This window comes from Platichthys flesus, chromosome 6, assembly GCF_949316205.1.
Source record: "Platichthys flesus chromosome 6, fPlaFle2.1, whole genome shotgun sequence".
Classification (NCBI taxonomy): domain Eukaryota; kingdom Metazoa; phylum Chordata; class Actinopteri; order Pleuronectiformes; family Pleuronectidae; genus Platichthys; species Platichthys flesus.
In genome coordinates, this window is record NC_084950.1 from 4,509,487 (window position 1) to 4,535,185 (window position 25,699).

The 25,699-nt window shown below is 41.6% G+C and overlaps 1 protein-coding gene across 2 annotated transcripts; it reads left to right on the top strand.

Moving 5' to 3' along the window:
* Positions 1 to 2,628: 2,628 nt before the first annotated feature.
* On the top strand, positions 2,629 to 25,699 carry nup93 (nucleoporin 93). Of its 2 annotated transcripts, none has more exons than XM_062390633.1 (22): positions 2,629 to 2,767; positions 4,032 to 4,214; positions 4,956 to 5,073; positions 14,881 to 14,943; positions 17,147 to 17,275; positions 18,223 to 18,297; positions 19,228 to 19,320; positions 19,404 to 19,543; positions 19,658 to 19,790; positions 20,474 to 20,631; positions 20,721 to 20,886; positions 21,043 to 21,136; positions 23,139 to 23,330; positions 23,421 to 23,547; positions 23,666 to 23,738; positions 23,859 to 23,903; positions 24,181 to 24,297; positions 24,385 to 24,503; positions 24,629 to 24,746; positions 24,864 to 24,947; positions 25,027 to 25,155; positions 25,349 to 25,699. In XM_062390633.1, exons 2-22 carry the CDS (start codon positions 4,036 to 4,038, stop codon positions 25,457 to 25,459), a joined length of 2,463 nt encoding a protein of 820 aa, XP_062246617.1. In that variant the 5' UTR covers positions 2,629 to 2,767; positions 4,032 to 4,035; the 3' UTR covers positions 25,460 to 25,699. The 2 variants fall into 2 exon arrangements, with proteins under 2 accessions (XP_062246617.1, XP_062246615.1); XM_062390631.1 differs by having other exon boundaries at positions 2,629 to 2,760.

Consider the following 25,699-nt stretch of genomic DNA (forward strand, 5'->3'; position numbering starts at 1 on the left):
GTTTTTCACTGGTAATTAAGAATATGAATCTTCCAAAAGCAAGTCATTGGAAGATGTTTCTTGAGGAATCTGACATATTACACTAAACTAGAAGGATGCTCAGAGGGCCCATACCACCGCCAAGGATAGTGTTGTATCTCGCTGTGCTTAAGTAGGAGAAACAAAATTCCTGGAATTGAGCATTGATCCACTCAGAAATTCGATGTGTTCTCCCCTGGTCATGATTCATCCCTCCACAAGATTTTATTGAAATTGGATCAGTAGTTTTTGAGTAATCCTGCTGATGGTCGAACAAACACATACTGCAATAAAACATAACCTCCATGGCAGAGGTTTCAATTCATAAATAGATAAACAAATCACTGGATTAATCTCTGATGGAAACATATTTATCGGCATTTAAAAATGTTTGGTTTCAAAGCCTTTATCCAGATGCTTCTTAAGGTTTTAGTACAAAGCACAACACAAGCTATTTAATAAAAATCTAGTATTTTCATGTATGAAATGAAATTCAGTAATTTCTTCACACACTCGTCACCCTTAATATGCATAGCTTTCTCCCTGATAATTAAGATAATGAAATAAAAAATCTTAAATTGCCTGTTATCTGGTTTATTATTGCTAACTTGTTTGGATAAATCAGACATTTGCGTCTGTATCAGACACTGTTTCATCAGAAGATGAGTAAATAAAGGTCAGTGTATCTACCAGGTCAGACCCAGAATGTGGGTCACAGAAAATACAGGACAGACAAATTAGAAGAACAATGTGCTTTCTGGACTGGATCATAACTTTGCCACAGTTCAGAGCACGTTCAAAATATTAAAGGCTGCAGATTCTGTTGCATGATATAGAACAATACTTTTTATATTGCAAGAAAACAAATATGCGTATTATTGTTCGAAATGTCTAAATAATGAAACTTAATTCGGAAAAAAAATACAATATGTAGAATATATATACACAAAATAATGCAACATGGGACATTATTATTAACATTTGTTCTCCATGTCAAAATATCATAAGAGATACATAGATATTTTCTTAGTTTTTTCTTATTTATATTCGGAGCATTTTCTCATGTTTTCTGCTCAGGCACAGGAGTAAAATTAGCTCGTCACAAGATTAACTTGTGATCACAGGGACCCTGGATATTCAGCCATGTGTAGGTTAAAGAGTCACAGAAGCACTTTTGTGATGAGCGCTCTGTGTTTTATAAGAGAGAACACTTACATGTACAGTGCATATGTGCTTTTATATAATGATTCTTCCACATGACCAGATCTGTCCTGACAAAGCAACAGACTGTATCATGGAAGCTGTTATCAGCCATCTGGGTTTTTTATTTGCAGGCAGGGGATTTACAAAAGACAATTTCAAACGTTAAAAAAAAAAAAAAACACCACCAAAACAAAACCAGATAACTGGTGTATGACTCGATTCTCATGAGAGAAAAACAAACAATCGAGAAAGAGGAACAAACATTTTAATCTTCATATGACACAGTGTGCAAGCAGACCTTGTGTTCAACAGAGATATAGTCAGTCTACTCATTTACTAACTTAACATTGCCCCAAACTCCCTGCGCTCCATAAAACTGTTAACATGACCTCGTTTAACTCAGAGGAGCTGAGCATTGTTGCTTCACATTCTGACCATGAACTTTAAACAACAAATTGAATGATGGAAAATAACTACTTTGCTATTTAAAAAACTTTTAGTTTGTGTGTCTGTGTGTATGTGTCTGTGTGTATGTGTCTTTGTGAAATAGAACGCATTTCTCAATCTAGCATAATCTATGAATGTTTCCCCACATTTGGTATGAATGCTTTTAATCAAGTTGCAGTCATTTAAAAGTAGTAGCCAATAATGTTCCTATTAAAATAATGTGTCATGCCACGTCTGTAAAACCTTTTTAATAGAAACTGATCCCAAAAGAAGAGTCTTGGAATCAAACAAGATAAATAATGCTATGCTTTTCCTGGTAAACTGAAGAGTAAACTGAACTCTGTCGCTGACGCTGAAGGAAAACAACTGATGACTTGTCCCTGACATCTGCTGGTGGTTGGTAACTTATCAAAGTATTGATGAAGACTTTCAAACTTACAATTTCAATGTTTTTCGACCCTGTTTCTAGGATTATTTTGGGTAGTGTTGAGGGTTAAGGACAGAGAAAATCACACCTTGATAAGCACTATGACACAAATTATGATCTGTGAATATTGGATTTACAAATACAATTAAATTTGCTGTTATGACGTATTGCTAATTCATTTAACCCCCTTCGGGGGTGAATAAAGTAATCTATCTATCTATCTATCATGTAGTTTTAAAGAAGTTTCCCCTGTGCTGTTAAACATTTGTTTTAAATATTCTATTCAGCAAAATGGCATCATAATACATTGTATACAAATAAAAATGTTTTTTTGATTTTCTTTCTTTCCAGCAAACACACAAACTAAAACACATCAACTCAGTCAGGGATGAGGACTATTAGCCAGACGCTATAAGCAATTAGTCCTCCCAGCCTTCGAGTGGAGCAGCCGGCTTTTCCCAAATCCTGAGATCAAGCGAGTAAGTATGACTTCCGGTACGGGCAAGCGCACGTCCAATCAGCATCGACTCCTCCAGTGCCGGCAAATCATATTCCTTGGTCCATGTTGTACTTCTGAACTAAACCGAAATAAGCAGGAACAACTGTAAACACGTTCACCTGAGAAATACAAACCGGATCAGATCCACGTCTGTCCCATACAGCAGGTACCAGGTTCGTCTGTTTCCGGTGTGTTGCGACATATATTACAAGTCGATTCCACTGCGAGCATGTGAGACAGTGTTAGCCAATTAGCCTAGTAAGCTAACTCCGGTGCGCCATTCATTTTTAGCATGAGGCTAATTTAAAGAAGTGCCAGAACAAAGCTGGAGAGGGGAAGAAAGTGATGTCGTTGTCACCTTGGTTCGTAATTTACTCCTCTGAGCAAAGGAAGTTAACTTTCAGCCTCTTCCTGTTGTCAGGAGGGAGGCGAGTGTCCACCCAAGACTAGCCAATGGGTTAGCATCGTGCTAACGCTAAGCTACTCTGACAGCCAGGGAGCTCCATGCGCGGGCTGTAGGTGCCAGTGTGTTTACATCAGCTGTTCTGGTACGTGCGTGTCAACTGTAGTCAAACTAACGTCTGTCGCTAACAGTTTGTTTGACGTGGGCTTCTGAAATGGTACTTTTACTTTGAAGGGTTCATGGAGTGTCCAGCTGAATGAGGGATGGAGGTTGAGATGTAAACTTAATTCAAGCTTGATTGAGATTTTAAGTTTACTCTCCATGATGTTTTGGATTTTAGTCTCATATCATTGAGTCAATGGGAGACTCCTTAGAAACAACAACCCTCTCTCTTGGGTGGAAGATAAGATCAAACTTTATCGATCCACGCACCAAGGGAATCAGTTGTTACAGAAACAAAGACTAACTTTTTATATGACCCAAAAAGGCAATACAATAAAAAATGGTAGTATGTACATAATATAAACTGTTCACTGTAGTTGTTTCTATATTATGTTATTAACACCAGTCTTGGGCCTATCAAGGAAATAAAATAACTTACAAATCATGATGCGTCATCATAGTTAATTATAAATCCTGGAAATCCAATAAAAGTTATACCTGTTGATATAACACTTTGCCTTCAGTGGCCTAATTTAACCAGAAATATCGTAGACCGACTTACTGTTTATAGTTTGGCTTTATCCTGGATTTGTTTATTGTGATTTTTGATTAATCCTGGTCAACTCAACTCTGACCTTTTCAAAATCCCCGTCGCACAAATTGCTCCTGTTAAGTTTGGTGTAGTACCTATAGAATAAACCTTTCATTGAATGAAGCTGGCATTTTACATCCATAGTCCTTGTTTCATGTTGAATCTTATGTGGTAAAGTACATAGACGTCACTCTTTACTATATATGCCATTCATTATTTAATGTAGTGCAAGTTTACTGTTGAATCGACTAGTTCTGATAGTCCTCTTCTCTGTGTATAGAGGTATGGATGCAGAGGGCTTCGGGGAGCTGCTCCAGCAGGCAGAGCAGCTGGCTGCAGAGACAGAAGCAGTGTCGGAGCTGCCACATGTTGAGAGGAACCTCCAGGAGATCCAGCAGGCAGGGGAGAGGCTGCGATCCCGCACGCTGACCCGCACCTCACAAGATGCTGCCGACGTGAAAGCGTAAGTTACACCAGATAAATAAATGTGTTGCATGTGGGGCTTCACAGAATCAATCTTGCCAAAGCAGAGAGGTGTCACATGGACTGTCATGTTATCACCAAATTAAAAGTCTGCTCACAAATTCATCCAAACTGCTTGTATTGACAAAGCTTCAGCCAGATATCGTAGACAACTGGAGAGCTAGTGTTAGCCCGGTTGGCACTGGCTGAATAAAGAACTGTTCTCTTGTCTGTCATATCCTCACGTCTCATAGCCAGATCATATGTCTTCAGCAAAGGCAAAATGAGTTTTCTAATCAGGTGCAGAGTTCTTTTTTCATTCTATCCCTCTAACAGATTAGTCACAATGTGAATACATTTTTTTTAAAAAACATAACAGCATTTACTTAAGTCATTATTAATGATCCTCTGTGATTTGCCACTTTACTATTCTGTCTAGGGGCTTCTTGTTTTAAGACGTATGTAAAAGGAAGTTATATTTAATGAAGTTTAACCCATTCAATAATTTAGAAATACCATTATTCCATAGTTCGTTTGGTTTCCCTCATAAATATCTTAACACAAATATTGTGTAATTCCTATGTAGCCGACATGATGTGATTTTAGACCAGTGGATAGTTCTGTAATTGTAGCATATCCTCTTATGCCCTCTAGTGTTTGTCGAGTAGAACTACAGTTGTTTGTGAAGTCTTTCAATGAATGACACTCATTCACTCTCTCCCCCTCTCTGACCCCCTCTCAGGTCGATCCTCCTCGGCTCCAGAGGCTTAGACATCTTCCACATCTCTCAGAGGTTGGAAAGCCTAAGTGCTGCCACAACTTTTGAGCCCCTGGAGCCTGTCAAGGACACTGACATACAGGTATGAATGACAGAACAGGCCATGAGCCCAGCTAACTGCTGGATTTGTAGTCCTATGATCGTTGAGGAAGACCATGAGAGTTTTCTTTATTTTGTCCGATGGAAAAAAATAAAGTCCACTTTATTAATGATAAGGGAGTGAGACTTCTTTCTCTCAAAGCCATCTTTGGCTCAGCATATTTAATTAAGGACGCTGGCTCGCAGAGAGCACATTAGCCAGATACGATGGTCTGCAGCAGAGACAGTGAACAAAGTTTCTGAGATTATGTCTGGAGGATGAAGGGTAAAAGTCACAAAATGATTTGAGGATAAGTCAACTGACATGTCTGTGTTTTTTATGAGGAACGAGGCATTAGAGTTGTGTATTGACAACCGGTTCTGAATTGAGCTGTGTCACTGGATAATGCTTGGCAGGTGGAACGTTTTCTATTGTGGTGCGTCGGGAGAAAAAAGTTACAGTTAATTACAGTGGATACTATATTTAGATATTTCTTCTTGTAGAAATATGATCTGATTATGGATCGAGATTGATGAGAACCTAGTTGAGTTAATTGTAGGAGAAAAAACTGACATATTTTAAATTGACACAAATTAAAATAACCTTATATACTGTAGAGTATATGTTGTTCATATTTGAGAAGCCTGATTCAGTCATAAAGACTTTTTGTTTCAGTTGGAGTTATGATCAGCTCAAGGCAGCACTTAATGAATCCCGTCTTTATTTCTCTGTCTTGAATATAGTAATTAAACTCCATCTCTAAGTTTCTTTTCCTTTATCATTTATTCCTCTTCCTCAATGACTGTGCAGCTTTTCTTCTTCTACATTTACTCATCTGTTTTCATCCATATCTTATGCGATGTTCTTGGTTAGGTGGGAAGAAAGGCATGGGTGGGTTTGAATGACTCACTGGAAAAGCACTTACACACACACTCTGCACTTGCTCTTCACCTCTTATTGGTTTATAGGGAGACAGTGCATCACACAGATCTCAGTAGAAATGTGCAGTGTAGGGTTGCTGCGTGAGTCAGGTCGATGTCACCGGTGTTACACGGTGTTCAGACACACCGATCTCATATCTTGACTGAGCCAAGCTCTGAACGCTGTCACGCTACATTGCAGCCCACTTCTTTCTTCCTCCTACAGCAAAGCATTGAATGTTGTGCTGGGAGAGTCTCAGTGACTTTACATCACCAGGAACATGGAGAAGAAAAGAGAATAAGTGGTACAGAGATGTTACAGGATACAAACACAGTAAATGATTGAGAAAACAAAACAATACAGTAGTTTCATACTTAAATGTTAGATATCAATATGTAGTTTAATGATCGAGGCACTAAATGTTCAGATACCAATAAACATCTAGAAATCAAATCACCAAATCATTTGTACTGGCAGTGCAGCTTGAAGTCGGATATCAAAACTGAGGGTGAGGGTTTTTACAGCTTTTTGCACACATGAAACCACTCTCATAATGTAATAAAGAGAAATCAGTGTTTTTCCTGTCTACCCAAATAAGTTATCTGAATTCCTAGATCGGATTTATAGGAAGAGTCTATATGAATCATACTTAGCTGCTGTCAGACACTGATGCTCTTATCGTTACTGTCTTCACAGAATGTGGACAGACCCATTAGCCTCCAGTTCTGTACTGATTCACCTCCTTCAATCTGATATTTGTAATTGGAACTCTCCTTTGTCCTGGCAGTTTTAGGGAGGTGCTGCTGTTGATGTCTCCTTCATGAATTGTTGGTTGTTTATATTCTTGTGTTTTACAGTAGCTGCTTGTTAAAACATATACTTCAAGTAAGAGCATGAATCGGGACGAGCACCGATCCTGTGTATTGTACTTATTTGCTCATCTGTATGAGAGAGCAACTGTAGAAGAGTGCGAAGTATCCTGAAGAGCAATTATATTGTTTAAACCAGGTCGGATAAAATACAAAACAATATTTAAGGAGTTTAATTTTAGTTTAAAGATAAGGATTTGGGGAGTATTCAAGTTTGATTGAGAGAAGTGCCAATATGCTGACAGTGTGTGTTTGTGTCTGTGTGTATGTCTATGTGTGTGTGTTGAGCATGAGTAAGCTGATAAATGCCTCCTGTCTGACACACACTCACACACAGTGCTGTGGTTTATTGGTGTGTGAGTGATCTGTATGTATGGTTGCATGCAAATGAGGGACAATCTTACTATAGAGGACCATATAGCCACAGCCCCAGATTAAGGGCTTCAAGGACCTTGTTTCTAGACTGCACACAAACACACTACACATCTCACAAGACAGGGTTTTGTTTCATTTCTCACCCTTTTGTCAAACATTTACGATATTTAAAAAAATCCAATGTCTTCCAGGGAAACCTTGAGAAAATGTAGATTGAACATCACTGTATATCAAAAGAGTATGAAATAACGTGTTTCATTCCAGGCAGCATATGCTCTTTTGTGAAAAAATTATGGTAAATTGATTTACATTATAAGCTTTCCTAATTCATATATCCACACAAAGGGCTCACAGCATTGAGAACATGAAAAAAAATACAAACCTGATGTGTAATCAATCAACTGGATATTGATCGGCTGCTATTTTAATTCACCACTTGAGTCATTTATCATTTAATAACAAAGAATTAAATGAAAATGGAAATTGTGATGCTTATCCTTGTATTCTAAAAATATATTTAGTATAGTTTGTACTAGAGATCCAATGACATAACCTTTTTTTTTTCCGATTTTACCAATTCTCATCCTTATTCCTATTTTGCCAGTTCTTCCTTTCGTATCCACATTGTACAAATACATTAAAACATGTGAATCCAAAGATGTAGATGGAAGAACACCATCAGGAGCAGATAATTAAATGAGGCTAATTCCCGACACCCAGACCTAATCCCATTATAAGACATGCATGCACAGATTTACCCCCAGCAGTGTAGATGTTTTTATAATTAAATCCTCTTTTTTGTCTCTTCCAGTTTGGCATCTGTACAATATGTTCTGTGTCTGCAATTGTCAAGAACGAAACACTATTCAGTGCTTCTGGGGTTGTGTGTGTTTGTATCTGTCGTGAAGTAATGTAAACCCACAGAGGAAGAGGACAAATATGGAGAATCTGAAACAAGGAGACAAAATACAGAGAAATTAGATGGAGACAGACAGAAAAATGTAAACTGTAGTCGTGAAGCGCTGAGAGCGATACTGGTAGAGAAATGGCGACTGGCTGCAGTTTTATCTTTTTTTTTTGGACTCCGTGTCCTCGTCTCACTTTTCACTGTTCCATCTTTCTCTGCCACGGCTCTCTCTCTCTCTCTCTCTCTCTCTCTCTCTCTCTCGCTCTCTCGCTCTCTCTCTCTCTCTCTCTCTCTCAGCTTTTCATCACCTCGCTCTCTTTGAGCTTGTGCCTCAGCTTCCTCTCCCTTTCTCTTCTACTTCACCTTCCTCTCTCTCAGTTTTTTCTCCTCATTTTTGTTCTTTCACTCGCTTATTTGTACTCATCTTCTGCTGCCCTCCCCAGCCCCTCTCGTGTACACACACACACACACACACACACACACACACACACACACACACACACACACACACACACACACACACACACACACAGTGAAGCTATGTCAGTACTGTTCGCCTATCTCAGCAGATGCTCAGGGCTTTGCCAACTGCATCAGCTGAACGCATGCCATCACTGCTGAGGGATGTGTGTGTGTGTTGCACAACCTCCCTGTGCTGCCTTTGCATGCCTGTATCTGTGTCAGGCACGATCGATCGCTGGCATATACAGTGCACAACCATGTGCTTATGAATGAACGTGTGTGTGTAGCGTAGATTTGGCTGCACGTGGGAGCATGCATTTTCATCAGTGTGTGTGTACCGGCGTGCACATATGAATGCAGCCTTACTGTGTGTGAGTGTATATGTGTGTTTGTGAATGTGTGTGAGAATGTGTGCCAGCCATGTGCGCAGGACTACAAGTGTGGTGTGTATTAACACGCCTGCTTTGTGTGCTTGGGCAGCGATTCCTATGTGTCAACCGGCACATAGGAATACCCCCCCCCCCCCCCCCCCCAGCCCACCCAACCCACATGTGCCTCCCAAACCCTTCATTAACTAAACATGACCCTTAAGAGCATGATTAGCCTCATTTCAAGACAGGATGTCGGAAGCCATCAACCGTGGGGGGAAAATCCATTACTATAATTGCATTGAGCCGAGGGAGGGAGGAGAGGGGTGGGGGGGGATGCATAGATGGATAAAATGGGAAGAAAATGAGTGGGAGGGAGGGAGGGCAATCAGAGATGGAGTGCAGGAGGGAGAGGGTAGAGGATGAGAGCTGAGGATAGGGGGGTGTCAGCTGATGGTAGGAACTGTTATTCTATATTGATCCATAGTTCCTTCTCATGGATCCCCCCCTGTGTCTACGCGCTCAGTTGGTATGTCCCTCCGACAATAAAAGCACCTCCAGTGAGTCTTGATGTAGCACTTCCACTCGGTTCTCCGGCTCACGCGCCAGAGAGTCACCGGCCAGCTTGCCAATGGGGAAAGGCTGCGAGCGGTCCGCCATGCCGGCTCGACAAGGCACAGGGAACACGCCCCAGTATGGCGGCCACTGGTTCTCCCCTGGCACGGCGACCTGAAGGTATGGGCTGGCTGAGGGCTGTCATAGCTCAGATACCTGAGCACAGACACAGAAACAAACTCTTCTTTTGTTCACTCTTTCTTGTCTCATCCTCTCTTCTCATCTCTCTGTCTGTCTGGCGCTCAGCATGAGTGAGTATATCCCATGCACATGAATACACACACACACAAACACACACACACACACTAACACACAAAAATATACACATAGACCGGCAAGTGCGTTGTCTGACAGACTTTTTTGTTTAATTTCTCTTTCTTATCCTCTCCTGTGATTATTCCACATTTTGTGCGGCTGTGTGACGACCGTGATGATGATGACGATTTTATAAATTGATTGTGTGATTTACACTCAGACATCACTGTCTCCAATGTACAAATGCACATGTCTGTGTGTGTATTTGTACTGTAGTATTTTACAAATATATGTTTGCCTCACAGGAAGCAAAGGAGCGAAGGGTGGGGTTTCTCTCGGACACACACACACACACACACACTCACGCTCACTAGGGCAGTGGACAGCGCATTCTGTCGTGGCAAATGAGGACAGGAAGCCTTTCACTCTTTCATCATGACACAGAGAACAAGGCTCCCTGCATTCATTTTCTCTTTAACTGCTCATTGACCGTGTCCTTACGTAGCCTTTGGATTCCTCGACACCCTGTATCTCTACAACATGCCTGTGTCTCATAGTGTCTGTGTGTGATAAGCATGAAGCCGGATGGAAAGTTGAAAAACTGATATCCTGATTTTACCCCGAACATAAAGGGTAAAATTCAGGTGCGTTCCTACGCAGACAGTTTGACTGTCTTGACCGAAGCTAAAAGAACGAGGGGCCTGTGCGCGGTTGAGAACGAGCACATGTGTGCGTTTTAACATACGCATGTTGAAATGCACACATGTGCTCACAAACACGCATGCATAAAATGAATTACTTGTTATTGCCAGAAATGATCATATGTGATCTGTGGATTACAATAGGATGTATTTTTAGAGACACAATTAGGCGTCCGCTGTAATTTTATTATATTTGCTGATAGTTGCAGAATTAGAGACAAAGACCGAAACTTCCATAGTTGTATTGTGAATTGATGACAGATTGGTCCTTAGGTCCGTCCGTCTTCCCTGTTCAGTATCTGGTCTTTTTTTATCATCATCAATTCTGTATATCCTGATTAATCCTCAGTTATTTTCCGTGGCTCTGTTTCTGTTCCTGTAGAAGTCCCCGTATCTGTCTGGCCAGCAGGCTGTGGGTGTACAGTGGCTTGCAGATCTTTGAGGATACACAATACAGGGGTGGGGCAGCTGAAAATGTACATCTTTAGATTCACCTATAGCCAAGCACTGAATTCTGAATGAGAGAAAGTGAGAGTTAAGCATCGTCGTCTAAAATTTAAGCGAGGCTCTTTAATATTAAGCCTGTCCCCTATATTTTGAGTTTATTTTTTACCACGGAGCATCTGCACTGTTTTGTCAGTGTGAAATGTTGGGTACAGTATGTCTCAGACCGAGTAACATGCCAAGTCTTTCACATATTTAGTGCTGATATGATGTTAGAAACAGTGATGTCGTGTCTGTCTGTGATTAAGCCTCGATATCGGCTCAGAATTTGGTAAAACTTTGTGAACCGAGAAACAATAAAAGACGATACAATTTGTGATGCATTTCTTTTTTTAAGCATTATCTAATATCAGTAAGAGCTCTTTGTCTTGTTAACTTTATTTAAAAAAGTACAATATCATCTCCTACGCCAACATTTTGAGGCAAGAAAGATGAAGATTATTTCTCAGACAAATTGGAGATTTGGCCACAGCTCCTGGCGAACTTGTCAGGTTTTGGCACAAAAAATGTTGTATGGGCAAAGTCACTGGCAGCACAAATGCAGCTGGCAACGAAATGACAGCAATGAAAAATCATTTCTTCCCGTTGTACTCCAGTTAAAACCAAAAAAAAATGCTGAGGCGACTTCCCAGCAGGGTCTTCCATTAAGCAGCTTGTATGCTTTTGTAAAGAGTGTCCCCCTCCCTCATCTGTGTCTGGAGAACATGTTCGTCCCATTCCTCCCTCTCCAATTTGAAATGGACCCTTGACAGAAAATATCCCCCTCTTACATTTAGTAGATATTTTCGATAAACCCTTGTTACAAAAATGTCTTCTTCTCGAATTTTCTTCTGCTCTCCTCTGCTCATTTCTATTCTATTCTTATTTTTCAGTGCAGCTCTCCAGTGAGCTCCTCTTTGGTTAGAGCACTTAAATATAGACCCATTGTCGGCCTCTCCTGGGGAATAAAGTGAGGGTGGGGGCAGAGGGTAAATGGGAAGGTTGGAAGAAACTTATTTCCCCTATAAATAGACTAAAACAATCTTATTTTTTACAGCACTTCCCCAAGACGGTAAGTTAAACTGCTCTAGCCTTAGCTGCATATACATGCTGGTTAATATTACACGAAAGCTCGTTTTAAACAAGCACTGCAGTCGACGTGAGTCCTCAAATGTCGCAGTCAGTTGCTCCGGACATCTTCTGGTACTTTGTGAACCCGTCTGGGAAAGTCTCCTGCGGCGTTCTTCATACGGGAAAGTCAAACGTCTGGAAAATATGAGTAATATTCTTTTACTGACAGAAGATTAGTCAGGGAATTATGTTAGATACTTAACAGACGTCCATAGCATTGTCCCACCGCAGTTAAAATAAATATTTGACTGAATCTTTGTCCAAAACTAAACTGACTCACATACGGCAATCATTGAAGGAAGCTTCAATCGTCATACAGTTCTTCTGTCTGAGTGAGTTGGTGACCTGAATGACTGCACTCTCGTATTACTAACCCACTTAGATCGAGTTAATCTGCCTTCCACTATGACTGAGCGTGGCCCAGTTCATGGCTTCCTCCCTATGAAGGACCTTAATAAAATCCAAGAAGAGTTGAATTAAGGCCGTTAATGTGATTTACATCACTGACTTCGATAATGACCTAAAGATGCGATTTCGGATGAGAGTGAAACATCTATAGCCATGTTCAGTTGCTGTCATTTCAACTCTTTTTGGATTAACTATGACCTGGATGACTGAGCATCTTCACCTTATTAAGAGGAGAAATGTATAAAATGAAACAAACTACTGTAGCTTATGAATTGAAATGGGTTGGATTTGCCCTTTTTGCTCTGTCACTGGTACTTTGACAAATTCTTTTGTCAGGTGACAGCACCTCTTCCACTGGATTTCTTATAAAAGACGAGATAAGACTCTTTCTTACTCCTCTTTTAGAGAAGAGCAGCGGGGCACACCCTCCACAAGTCACCTGTGTATCGCAGAGTTTGAAAATCAGTTGTACCTCTATTGTAGTTTGAGATTGGCCTCTATGCTTCCAGTTTGCCCTGATTTGCCAGGATAAAGGGATGAAAGTGAAGGAGGAGGAGAAGAATGCAATGACAGACAGAGGTGAAGGCTGGGAGCGAGGAGAGAAAGGATGGGTTGGGATTCAATGAGGCTGAAGAAGGTGGGCGATTAGAGGAGCATGTGAGAGGTGACAAGAAAGGGGGAGCGAAGCCAGGAGCACCCACTTCCCGGTAGATCAGAATAATCTCCAGACGGATTGACAAATGCTAAACATCTCTCTAATCTAAAGTGCTTATTCTAAAAGCTGAAATTATCCTACATATGCTACAGGTAGAAAGACGTATGCTGTCGTAAATGTCATCAATAAAAGATGCCATTATCTGACCGAGGGGAACGACTCCACCAACTCAAGGGGCTGTCACGTCAGGAGCCGAAGGCGTATAGCTACATCAATATCAGAAATAATGTGCCGTGGCATGAATGCAAATTTTTACAGACCAGTTTCTGCCGGTTGTTTTGACCTTTGAGACAACACAACTGAGAAAAACCAAGGAAAACCATTGCGTCTTAAAATGTCCTTGAATTATTGAGTAAATGAAAAAGCAGATGAAAAGCTACATTTTCTCCCGTTTTCTTTAATTATCTTCTAATTTCCGTGGCCACAGAAGTGCTCGTATTCCTACATAATGTGTGCTTGTTAAGTGCACTGAAGCAATCACGTGAGACGTTAATTCATTGATTGCAACAAAATGATGATAAATTCTCTTGTAATTGTGAGGAAATGCTGGTTTTCTCCTTGTAAACTGAATATTTATAATCCTTTGGTTGTTCTGAAGGTGAAATGTGCAGTTTTAAAACACTCTGTTGCAGTTAATGATTAATTCAACGCTGTCCCACGTTTTCAGTCAAATTCAACTTTTTGTCATTTTATACACTACAGCAAATCCCTTGTATGTGGAAACCTGCTTGGCAATATAAAAACGGATTCGGATTTTAATTCTCATTCACAAGAAACGATGCCGTTCAATTGGTGATATTATTGAATTTGAATGTTTTGATCATTATCGAATTTGCAGCTGAGAAATATAATGTGTGTGATGTGCTGCATAATATGTTGTTTGCCAAAATAATATTTTTGGAAAAATGTGTATAATTTGTTTGATATAGTAACAGCCTGTGGTCCACCCTCGTGTTCGCTCTTAGAGAACAGAGAAAGCATTAAGAGCATAGCCACCATTTTGGTGTTCTTGCAAGATGGACGTCCACGTCCTCGTTCCCCCTTTGCCGTGCGCTATCATGTCCTGTCCCGTATTCTCCAGTTCTTACCACTTACCGACCTGACAAGAGGTTTTATTATCAGTTCAACAAGATATGAATAATTACCTTGTTCATACAAAAGGGCCAGAACAGGGGGAGGAATGTTTGCAGCGGCAGCCATCTTGAGTTTGCATCAAAATGGAGGCTGTGATGACTGCTGTCTCATAGCAGGATGGTGCATGAAGAGCAGCAACGCCTCTCCGGCCTGCCTGTACATCCAGATAAATTGGCTGCTATACGTCTGACTAATCCTGGCAGTGCATGATGTGACTGCACACGTCTGAGCCGGGCAGAGGAAAAAAAAAGGGGGCGGAAAATTGAGGAGCAGCTTCTATCTTCCGTAGAGCAAATTATGGCGTGCCTGCTAAATCTGTCCCCTTATAACTCGCTGCAAACAGTTTATCTCTGCTTTATTTGGTCCCCACCAGTCAAACTAATATCACCTGCTTTGTCTCTCTCTGTGTTTGTCACCGTGCGTCATCCCCTCCCTCCATCTCTCTGTCTGTCTGCCTCGATCACAGGGCTTCCTGAAGAATGAGAGGGACAACGCCCTGTTGTCGGCCATCGAGGAGTCTCGTCGCAGGGTCAGTATTTCCTCTCACGATGAAGAAAATCTACTGATGGGGTTACGAAATCTAAATCCCGCTTTGTAGGACACATGTTCCAAAAGAGCCTCTCCAGTTTCAAACAGGCTTGAAAAGCAAAAAATATAGTTTTTAAATTCTTTAGAGGTGAAATTATGAACTCTTTAAAAGACCAGTAATCAGTAAATAGTTATACACGGGGGCTTCCTTGTGTCACTTACTTTAAGATTAGCACATCACAGTTTTGGAACTCTTAAAAAGAATACTAGATTTCCGCAATATCTGTGCACTGTGATCTTAAAGTCCCTCTGGTGGGAACCTTGAGGGAATAGTTTTGAAATGGCTTCCCTGATGTGCAGAGCTAATAGGCCCTTTTTAATTAGCCGCCGTTCCCATTATCGCTCTCTCTGCTCCCTGGGAGACGAGGAGGGGGGGAAACATCTAATGCAACGAAGATTTAAAAGAAAGTGAATTTTAGATGTTCTGGCAGATTTGTGAATTACCGCTGCAGCTTTTACACGACAGGAAATGTGGGATTGTTAAACGACAAAATTTAGTTTGGGATATACGATGTCACTGCAGCTACTTCACATGGATGATCTCATTTAAATTCAAAGTCCTGTAACCACTCGCAGTTGTACATTTATAAGGTTGATGAAATTATCTGTATTTGATCGAAATTTTCTTATTGATATAATGGCTAAAATACATTTTTTATTGGTTGGGAAATGGGACCATGATCTATATTTACTGACTATCTACTGCCACTTTCATTTGAAAATTTAGATTGTCAATGCTCTCTGGTGAACAAACTATGTATGTATTAAGTATCAAATTTTAAACTATATTTTAAAGCTTTGACATTGAGAGAGCGACCAATTTAAACCAGTAAATTCTGGTTTTCGTTCAGATCTGTGTGTCCCTGAGCTGGAGTTTCAATTATCTCACGTTCCCTTTATCCCATGCTGAGTCTCTGTGGAGAGTTAAAGTGGGCTGCAGTGTGTCCTGGTGGAGTAGTGCAATCTTAACTGAGGTCTGCTGCTAAAACTGGTGTGTGTGTGTGTGACTGTCATAGGTAGGCCCAATTTACATAACTAGTGCAGGGCTCGCCCAAAATGTGCCTGTCGACTGGGATCATCCAAACAACTCCACACAAGTTACCCATTTTAGAATCGCCTCAAATGAACAGAGCCACAAACAAGGGGCCGAAAAAAAAGATCCATGTGTCAGTTGTTCTTATTGAATATGAAAGAATTTGCGAGATCAGGGTTTTTTTTGGATCCACATCGAAGCCTTTGTCCCCTTTGTCTAGATTTGCCAAAAATGTAAAGGTTTCATTCTTGGTTTACATACCATCAAGTTTCGTGGAATTGTTTTCTGTAGTGTTACCGTAATCCAGCAGACAAACAGAAGTGAAAACACAACCCCCTTGGTTGAGGTAATCATACCGCAACATGCAACATAAACAAACTATATAAAGACTATGTTCTTCAGTTGTTTCCCTCATGGTCACCAGATATTTTTCCAGTTGTTCATAAGCTCTTATCAGAGACCTTGCTCGTTTTCACTAATCAAAAAATTCCAGGTCTCTTTAAAAACAGAATAAACAACTTTACTCTTTCTCCATTTGGATGCATAGATGAGGACTGTGGGGTTACTCAAAATGGAATCATGCTGACCGTCCTCCATGTTAAAACCAGACTTAGTATATTCTCTGGTGAGAGCAGCAGATAGAAGGATTTTGGTCAACTGCCAATCCCGCAAATCCTCCCAAAATGTCACAGAGTAAATACAGTGGATGAACAAAGTGGTTTCAGATGAAGCCTCTCAAAAGCTGCAGTTTCTGTGATCTACAGTAAATCGCAATCCTAGCAGGTCATTGAATAAATATCAGGACTAAGGGACTCAAGGCTTTCTTGTGAACTGCTCATCGTATCAACTGCAAACTTGAACGTGTGTATGTTTAAATTGAAGGGATATATATGTATACATTGAGCTTTAGCGAGTTAAGATCACTCAGACAATTTTGGAACATTCTTGTACCTGTATTATTATGAATAATACAGGTACAAGAGTTGGGCAGCAAAACTTCTTGTTCTTATTGATCTCTATCATCAAGTTGCATCATTTATCATTCCTCCTGATTTGGATTCTATAATCACACACAGACACTAAGCTAAGTACGATTGGGCTCCTGTTTCAGACGTTCCTGCTGGCGGAGGAGTACCACCGCGAGTCCATGCTGGTCCAGTGGGAGCAGGTGAAGCAGAGAGTTCTGCACACGCTGCTCGGAGCAGGAGAGGACGCTCTCGACTTCAGTCAAGATGTTGAGGTACAGGATGCACAACTCAGCGATACTTTAGCACGAGATACGTCCACAGTTCAAGAGGCAACTAATGAAAAAGACTGATTAAGAAAGATTGACTGTCTCAGTCTGTCACAAGGTTTTACCTGACCAGAAAACCAAATACGATTTAGCAGAACACTTGCTTCAGGTTCTTTGAAGGTTAAACAGTCGAGGCAACACTGTGGCTTGTTGAGAGGATCTTTCTGTAAATTTGTCAGATTTACTGCCTCACGGACGCAGACCTGCACAACCTTTCCTCTCTTTAATAAGAGCTGCCATAAAAAATGAATACTTCTCCCAAAAGGAACGTGCAGGTCCACCGCTGTCACTCTTTAATAATAAAGAGGCCTGAAGAAATGGTTATTTTTGGCTTTCCTCTGGAGGGGAGGCAGGTAGAGACACCAGGTTTCACTCCCAGATTCAGTCGTCTACTGTCTGGTAGTTTACAATTTAACACCTCATTTCTTCAAGGCTCAGTAAATCTACAACATAGTGGATCTATCAAATACAAGTTACCTCAACCACTGACGTTGTAACCTAGATTGAAGATATTGACATTAAATGTTTAATCATTGAACAACAGAGTCATTTTCTAATATATTTGATCAAAAAAAAAACAAAAAAGCATCTATATTTGACTAAATTTAATAAGTCTGGTGATAAGTCTCAACTCTCCTGGGCCGATATCTTGCCTCCATCTCGTTTAAACTAACCAGAATTATCTGTTATATCAGAGACTTGTAGATTCTATTTAAAAGACGTGTGTATCATCCTGTGGGAACATATCCCGGCTTTCATTGGACAATATGCCTGGAAACCGATTATTTATTTATTTGTCTACGTTGTTGGTAAATTGTTTTTACCTACTTTAGTTTTGTGCCACTTGCTCCTGTGCAGCGTTTCAATGAAGTTAACTCTCTTCTCTGTTATAGCCGAGCTTTGTGAGTGAAGTGACGGCTCCGGGAAGGAGTGCGTTGGACAGCGTGGAGGTGGCCTACGGACGACAGGTGAGTCTCTTTAATGTTCATTGAAATGCGAAGGAAGACACCGGAAATATCTACTTTGTACAATAAACAATTTATAATTTGGGAAATTAATTCAAGCCCATTATTCTCTGTGTTGCAGTTTTACACTCCAAGAACAAATAACGATATTTTTTAAAGATTTGTGACCAATTTGTGTACAAAGCAGAATATTTCCATTTCCAGCTACTATAATTATTATCAGATCACTGATTTACTAGCAAAGAAATAATCATAAATGACAAAATCTTTTAATTTATGAAGGAAAATAGCTGTCAATGTTTTTACTGAAAATAAAGTTTTTCTTTCGGACATAAGTGCATCACTGCTTAAATCTAAAGAAGTTAGAGTAAACTAAACACGGATGTGTAAATTCTGTTTGTGAAGCCTAGTCTGGTTGTTGAGTTGAAACTGGGTCACAGCGAGCCAGGAAGAGGCGGATCAAACATATTGATTGATTGGGCGTTAGAGCTGATATCTGGGTAGTTCTCTCTCTCTCTCTCTCATTGAGTGTCTATGTCTCTCGACTGCCACTCGCTCCCCCCATCATCATCCTGTCTGACCTTTCCTCTTTCCCTCTGTGTTCGTCTCTCGTCTGCTACATGACGCAGTGCCTCGATTGTGGCTTCTCCTTCGACCATGTGTCGACACATCGCCTGCGGAGTCATCTGTCTTGTTTTTGTCATCCTCTTCGACGACATTTTTAACGTTTTGATTCTTTTCTTCCTTTTCTTCGTTGTGAACCATTTCACCCGATGGTCGTAGCCTCTGCTTTCACTGTTTCGCTGAGGATGGAGTTGTAGGCGGATTTAAAGATATTTTCCTTGAACTGTTGAAACTAAATCTGAGAAGTGAGCATTGGAACAACCTTGGGAACAGCTGTCATAAAATCAAATCTTTTCTTTCCTTGTTCAGATCTACATTTTCAATGAGAAGATAGTGAATGGTCATATCCAGCCCAACCTGGGAGACTTGTGTGCTTCTGTTGCTGAAAGCCTGGATGACAAGGTAACACTCACATCTGCTTGGTGTTTACTCTGTGTGTTTTCCCTGTGAATGCGCCGGTGACCTTCCTGTTCTCTTCATATCAGAACGTGTCCGACATGTGGCTGATGGTGAAGCAGATGACAGACGTGTTGCTGGTGCCGGCCAAAGACACACTGAAGAGTCGCACTTCAGTTGAAATGCAAATGGCCTTCGTACGTCAGGCACTCAGCTTCCTCGAGAACAGGTAACTGCATGTTTTTTGGGAATGGATTTTTTTTTTTATGTAAAAGTTATTGCTGGATATTAAGTAGTCTGCACCAAGATGACTGATTCTGTCTGTGTCTCTCGTTTCTCCCAGCTATAAAAACTACACCATGGTCACGGTATTCGGGAACCTCCATCAGGCCCAGTTAGGAGGGGTGCCAGGAACATACCAACTAGTCCGCAGTTTCCTCAATATCAAACTACCAGGTCCACTGCCTGGCATGCAGGTAACACACACACACATTTCAACATCACCTGCATCACAACCTTAATTGAAGTGTGCGACCAGCTGTCGCGCTCATCGATGCCAAATGAAACCCCGATTATTGAGAACACACCTGCAGCTGCCAAATATCAAGATCCAGACTGAGAGATGTTTGTATCTCTGCCATCTCTGAGACTAAGCAGTTTATTTTGTGTTCACCTTCAAAAACAACATAATTCGTTCTCTCACCTCTGCCAAGTGCTTGGTTTAAACTGCTGGTATTGTGTAGTCAACATGCACGTGTACACAGGTAGTGAACAAAACACAATCAGCCTGACTGCATGAACAATGACAGATGTTTGTTAAATCAGCTTTAGCATGGTTTTAAATGGGACCTTGTCTTTCTATGGCATATGACACATTTGTATTTTATATGTTTATGTATATACATCATGTCTTCCAGTGGTTAAATAGTTTTGACAATATGATAATGTGGTTTACTAAACCATAGCCTCCTGCTTGTTGGTGCTGAATCTCTGTGCAGGCAAGTTATGGGAGAAATTGTGTAGTGGAGATAAGATGTCCTGGTTATGTCCTGACTGCAATCAAAAAGACAGTGTGAAATTTATTCTGAAAAAGTCATTATTTTTTATTATAAATTATTATCTTCAGCGCTGCATCAAATCATGTCTCTGTTTGCAACAGGACGGGGAGATAGAAGGCCACCCAGTGTGGGCAGTGATCTACTACTGCCTGCGTTGTGGAGACCTGAACGCAGCCATGCAGGTGGTGAACAGAGTGCAGCATCAGCTCGGAGACTTCAAGACCTGGTTCCAGGAGTACATGAACAGCCCCGACAGACGGTGAGGACACAGCATGGTGTCTCAACGGGTTAATAAAGTTCAAATTGTATATTAAATCTGTTCTTTTCTAATATCCTGTTCCTCTTCAGCCTTTCCCCAACATCGGAGAACAAGCTTCGTCTCCACTACCGCAGAGTGCTGAGGAACAGCGCTGACCCCTACAAGAGGGCCGTCTACTGCCTGATTGGGAAATGTGACATCAGCGACAACCATGGAGAGGTAGCAGACAAGACTGAAGACTACCTCTGGCTCAAGGTACAGTACCGTCCCCTCATCTTTTCACTTTGTTTGATCTGAGAGGTTCTAGTTCGGTATTTGATTTTGTTTTATTACTTGTGCATCTTTCTTGGAGTCACACCGGTTGTATTTCTTCAGTCTTTACATCCCGTGCACCATGTTTTGTCCCTGCAGTTGAACCAGGTGTGTTTTGACGATGACGGCAGCAACTCTCCTCAGGACAGACTGACCCTGCCGCAGCTACAGAAACAGCTGCTGGAGGACTATGGTACGACAGTGTCTACCTCTCTGTCCGCTTCCCTTTGCAGCTTTACTTGTTGGGCAGTGACCAAACAACAGCATCACTTTGCCTCCGTCCTTCCTCTGTTCTCTTTGCTTTCATTGTGTAATTTTGCTCCAGAGTCGTGTTTGTGCTTTCTTTGAAAATTAGCTATTGAACCCGTATCCAGGATATTTTGGATGAAAGCTGATAAAGAGAGAGAGAGAGAGAGAGAGAGAGGTTGACGTGCTGTGTTCGATTTTATCTGGTCATTCGCTCCTGAGATCAGTTCGTTTCAGCAATTATCTTCCAACTGCCCTTTTCAAAGATAAGCTTCCTTTGACTCTTCTTCACTCCCTCCATTTCAAAATAAAACTACCCCCTTAAAACCACCACAGGCCCTCCCAACGCATGAAAACCAGAGCATGAGGGCATCAGGCGAAAGCACAGTTTTCTCTGCCGGGTGTTGTCTTCTCCACAGGCCGATGCTGTTCCATTTAGATAACACTGTACTCTCTTCGCTCTCTCTCTCTCTCTCTCTATTTCTCAGTAGCAATCCCCCTCTCTCCATTCCCCCCCCTCTTCACTCCCTCTTCTCAGTGCACAGCCTCGAGCCTCATTCTGTTTTCTCCCTGCTGCTCGGCGCCCTCACATGGCGACCACCGTGTTCCTGCTTGTCCTCCATCTTGCTTCACAGCGGGATGTAAAGCCCGAAGCCTCTCTCTTCACTTCTCTCGCCTCGTCTGTTCTCAGCTTCCCCCCCCCCCCTTGTTCGCCGCGTCTCCTCCTTTTCATCCCTCTTTTGCCTCACACCTGCATCAATGTTTTCCCTCCTTCCTCCCACAGATTTTCAGCCTCTTCTGAAAATCTGTTTTTGCACACTCGGCTGCAGCGTCCCCCCCCACACACACACACACACTCTTATCTCCCCTCCTTCATACCTTTTCCTCTCTTCATCGCTCTCTCCCACCACCTCCTCCTTCCTCTTCTCTCACACGCTCTCTCGTTTTTTTGAACTAAAGTGCTGTAAGTCTGAGATAAGGCTATAAAATGGCTGACATTGTCTGCCCTGTTCTGCTCCCCAAACTTTCAGCCAGGAAGGGGATTAAGGATTATAATTAAAAGTAAAGTTGATGACTAAGTACCTGCACCAGACAAAATGTGTTTTTAAAAAAAAAATACTTCTTACATGTTATTTGCCGTAGCAGCTGTCATATGCTGACATGTCATGAGGTTTGTTCATCACTTTAGAAAAGGCTGATGCTGCAGCACCTCAGTGAGCTGCTTAGTGTGGTCGCCAGGTTGTTTGTCACATTGATGTCTGACACTAGAACTAGGGTTGCCAGTTTCTATACAACATCATGGACTTAAATCCTTCTAATGCTTAATAGTAGGCGTGTAAAATACACTCTCCTTTTTGGGACATGTCCTGATGGGTACAGGGTTTTTAACATGGACTCGGAGAACCTTTCAGTATTTATTGTATACCTCTACTCTCTCCCCTTGTTTCCTGATACTTCTCAACTGTCACTTTATAAAAATAAATGTAAATTTCAAAAATCTTTTCATTTCCCTTACTAATTAGATTTACAGAAATTTTGAAGTTTGGAGCATCACAACCACAAAAGCACAAATTAAAGAAAAATTTAAGCCCCCAATTCTCATTTTCATTATAATTTTTTCCCCAAAACACTTAACTTTGTCCTCCAGAAGGGAGAGACCGCTGTTATTAATTAGTTTTTAACAGTTGCACATAAAGTGTCAGATGGAGGAAATCATTCAAAAGGAAAAATGCGAACGTTGCTCAAAGATGAACGAGATAAGATGTCAGTGAAATGTGTGGATTCTCATCTGGTAATAAAAGTGTCTGCCCTCCTTTCTGAAATTACACACAGGTCTAAGAAATAAAGAATTACTTTCTCATGAATTTGAGTTTTCCTCTAAACAATCTCTCTCTCTCTATCTCTCTCTCTCTATCTCTCTCTATCTCTCTCGTCTTTTTGTCTAACAGGAGAGTCTCACTTCTCGGCCAGCCAGCAGCCCTTCCTGTATTTCCAGGTGTTGTTCCTCACAGCCCAGTTCGAGGCGGCGGTGGCTTTCTTGTTTCGCGTGGAGAAGCTGCGGAGTCACGCCGTGCACATGGCGCTGGTGCTGTACGAACTGCGCCTGCTGCTGAAGTCATCCGGCCAAAGTGCTCAGCTGTGTGAGTGCCCTCCCCTTCATCCTGTACGCCACTCGAGAACATTTTTTGTGTGTTTTTAAAAAATAATGTTTTCATCTTTTCGTTGTGCAGTGAGTCAGGAGCCGGGGGATCCTCCCATGATACGCCGCCTCAACTTTATCCGTTTGCTCATGCTTTACACTCGCAAGTTTGAGTCCACGGATCCACGGGAAGCTCTGCAGTACTTCTACTTCTTACGGTGAATAATCCCACACACCTTCACCGAGTTAGTAAATTATAGATAAAGGGTTAAGTGCCTAAAATACACAGATTGAACTATTGCTTGTGTATAAAGATAATTGTGTATTTTTCTGCAGTAACGAGAAGGACAGCCAGGGAGAGAACATGTTCATGCGTTGCGTCAGTGAGCTTGTTATTGAGAGTCGAGAGGTGAGTGTGACTAAAATAGTTTTAGTTTCTATTATATTTTAAAAATGTCACCACAATATTTCTCTGCTAAAGTTTGTATATATTTTTTTATCTGATTGTGGGGATTTTGTCTCTTTGCAGTTCGACATGCTGCTGGGGAGATTAGAGAAGGACGGCAGCAGGAAGGTAGGAAGGACTTCTCTCTATCTGACCCTCTCATCTCCTCTGTGGTTATTGTGTTTCTCTCTCCTCTTTCCTTCACACCTCTCCCCTGTCACTCTTTGTCTTCACTATATTTGAGGGGTGTCTGTCTTTCATGGTTAGAGTTTGCAGCACAAATCTTCATTGTAGCATTAAGCCGATTCTTTTGTGATCAAGTTCCCTTCTGCTCCACCAGCAGAAGTAGAACAGTGTCCTCTGTAGTATTCTCAGTCTCAGTCTCGTTCTCCCTCCTCCTCTTTAGCCGGGAGTCATCGATAAGTTTGCCGGCGACACCAGAGCGATCATCAGTAAAGTGGCTCTAGAGGCAGAGAACAAGGGCTTGTTCGAGGAGGCAGTCAGACTCTACGAACTCGCTAAGGTGAGCAGACATTTTATATTTTTTTGTGATCTTTTGAATCTGTATTCTGCAGCCACATCCCCTCACTGTCTGTTCGCCCCCTCGTAGAATCCAGATAAGGTGCTGGAGCTGATGAACAGACTGTTGAGTCCGGTTATTGCTCAGGTCAGTGCTCCTCAGTCCAACAAGGAGAGGCTGAAAAACACGGCGGTGGCCATTGCCGAGAGGTAAGAAAACACACACACACACACACACAGACACACACAGAGACATATACACACACGACTAGTATCTATTCAGTTGTGTCATATAAATGCACAACCCTGAATGATTTCCTCTTCTGCATGTGCAGGAATCGTTCTCAGAGCGTCTCAGGAGAGAAATCGGTCGACAGCACGTTCTACCTGCTCTTAGACCTGATGACGTTCTTTGACGAGTACCACGCGGGTCATGTGGACCGAGCCTACGACGTGAGTGTAGCTGGGATTGTACACGGAGACGACGGACAACTCGTGAAGCACATTTCTAAAACCCTGATGGATGTTGTGTGTTGAGTACCTGTTGCTCCTCCTCTGTTTGTCCTTCAGGTGATGGAGCGTTTAAAGCTTCTTCCTCTCAGCCAGGACAGCGTGGAGGAGCGAGTTGCTGCTTTCAGGAACTTCAGCGATGAGGTGAGGAAACTTTCTCACAACACACAACTGTTTTTTAATAAATTCTTTATCTATTTCTAAATTGTGGAAACGTCTCCAGGTGCGACACAACCTGTCAGAGGTGCTGCTGGCCACCATGAACATCCTGTTCACACAGTACAAACGCCTGAAGGGGGCGCCAGCAGGCACGCCAGGACGGCCACAGAGGACCATGGAGGACAGAGACATGGTGAGAAGACACTTGTCTTTCTATTTGAAGATCTTTGAATTTCATAAGAATCCTGCTTTATAATAACAAACTTAGAAAAGCTGCAATTTTGAGGATTTTATTTATTAGGAAGGACAACATCTCTGCTCAGTGGGAAACTCTTGCTCCATTTGTGAATATTAATGCTTCATATGTCGTCTTCTTCCTCAAACAGCAACTACGCAACCAGGCCAGAGCCCTGATCACCTTTGCTGGCATGATTCCGTACAACATGGCCGGTGACACCAACGCAAGACTGGTGCAAATGGAATTACTGATGAACTGAGCGACAACACACACACACACACACACACACACAGAGCAGCCTTCGGAAAACCATAAACCTTTTGGCTTTTGAATATACGATCACACTCACACACACTTGTCTGTTGTTTTGTTATGTGTTAACAGACACATCTTTGCATCACCCGTCCCCGTTTGTGAGTCCTCTTTCTGTTCTGTTATTTTTTCCCCATTTTGTTGTTTCATATTTGTATCTGTGATGATTTGGAATAAAAAAAAACTA

Coding starts and splice junctions, on each gene's coding strand:
- nup93 (XM_062390633.1), top strand. CDS start 4,036: ATGGATGCAGAGGGCTTCGGGGAGCTGCTCCAGCAGGCAGAGCAGCTG. Junction 23,331..23,420: donor CGGCCAAAGTGCTCAGCTGT/GTGAGTGCCCTC, acceptor TTCGTTGTGCAG/TGAGTCAGGAGCCGGGGGAT. Junction 23,904..24,180: donor AGAAGGACGGCAGCAGGAAG/GTAGGAAGGACT, acceptor CCTCCTCTTTAG/CCGGGAGTCATCGATAAGTT.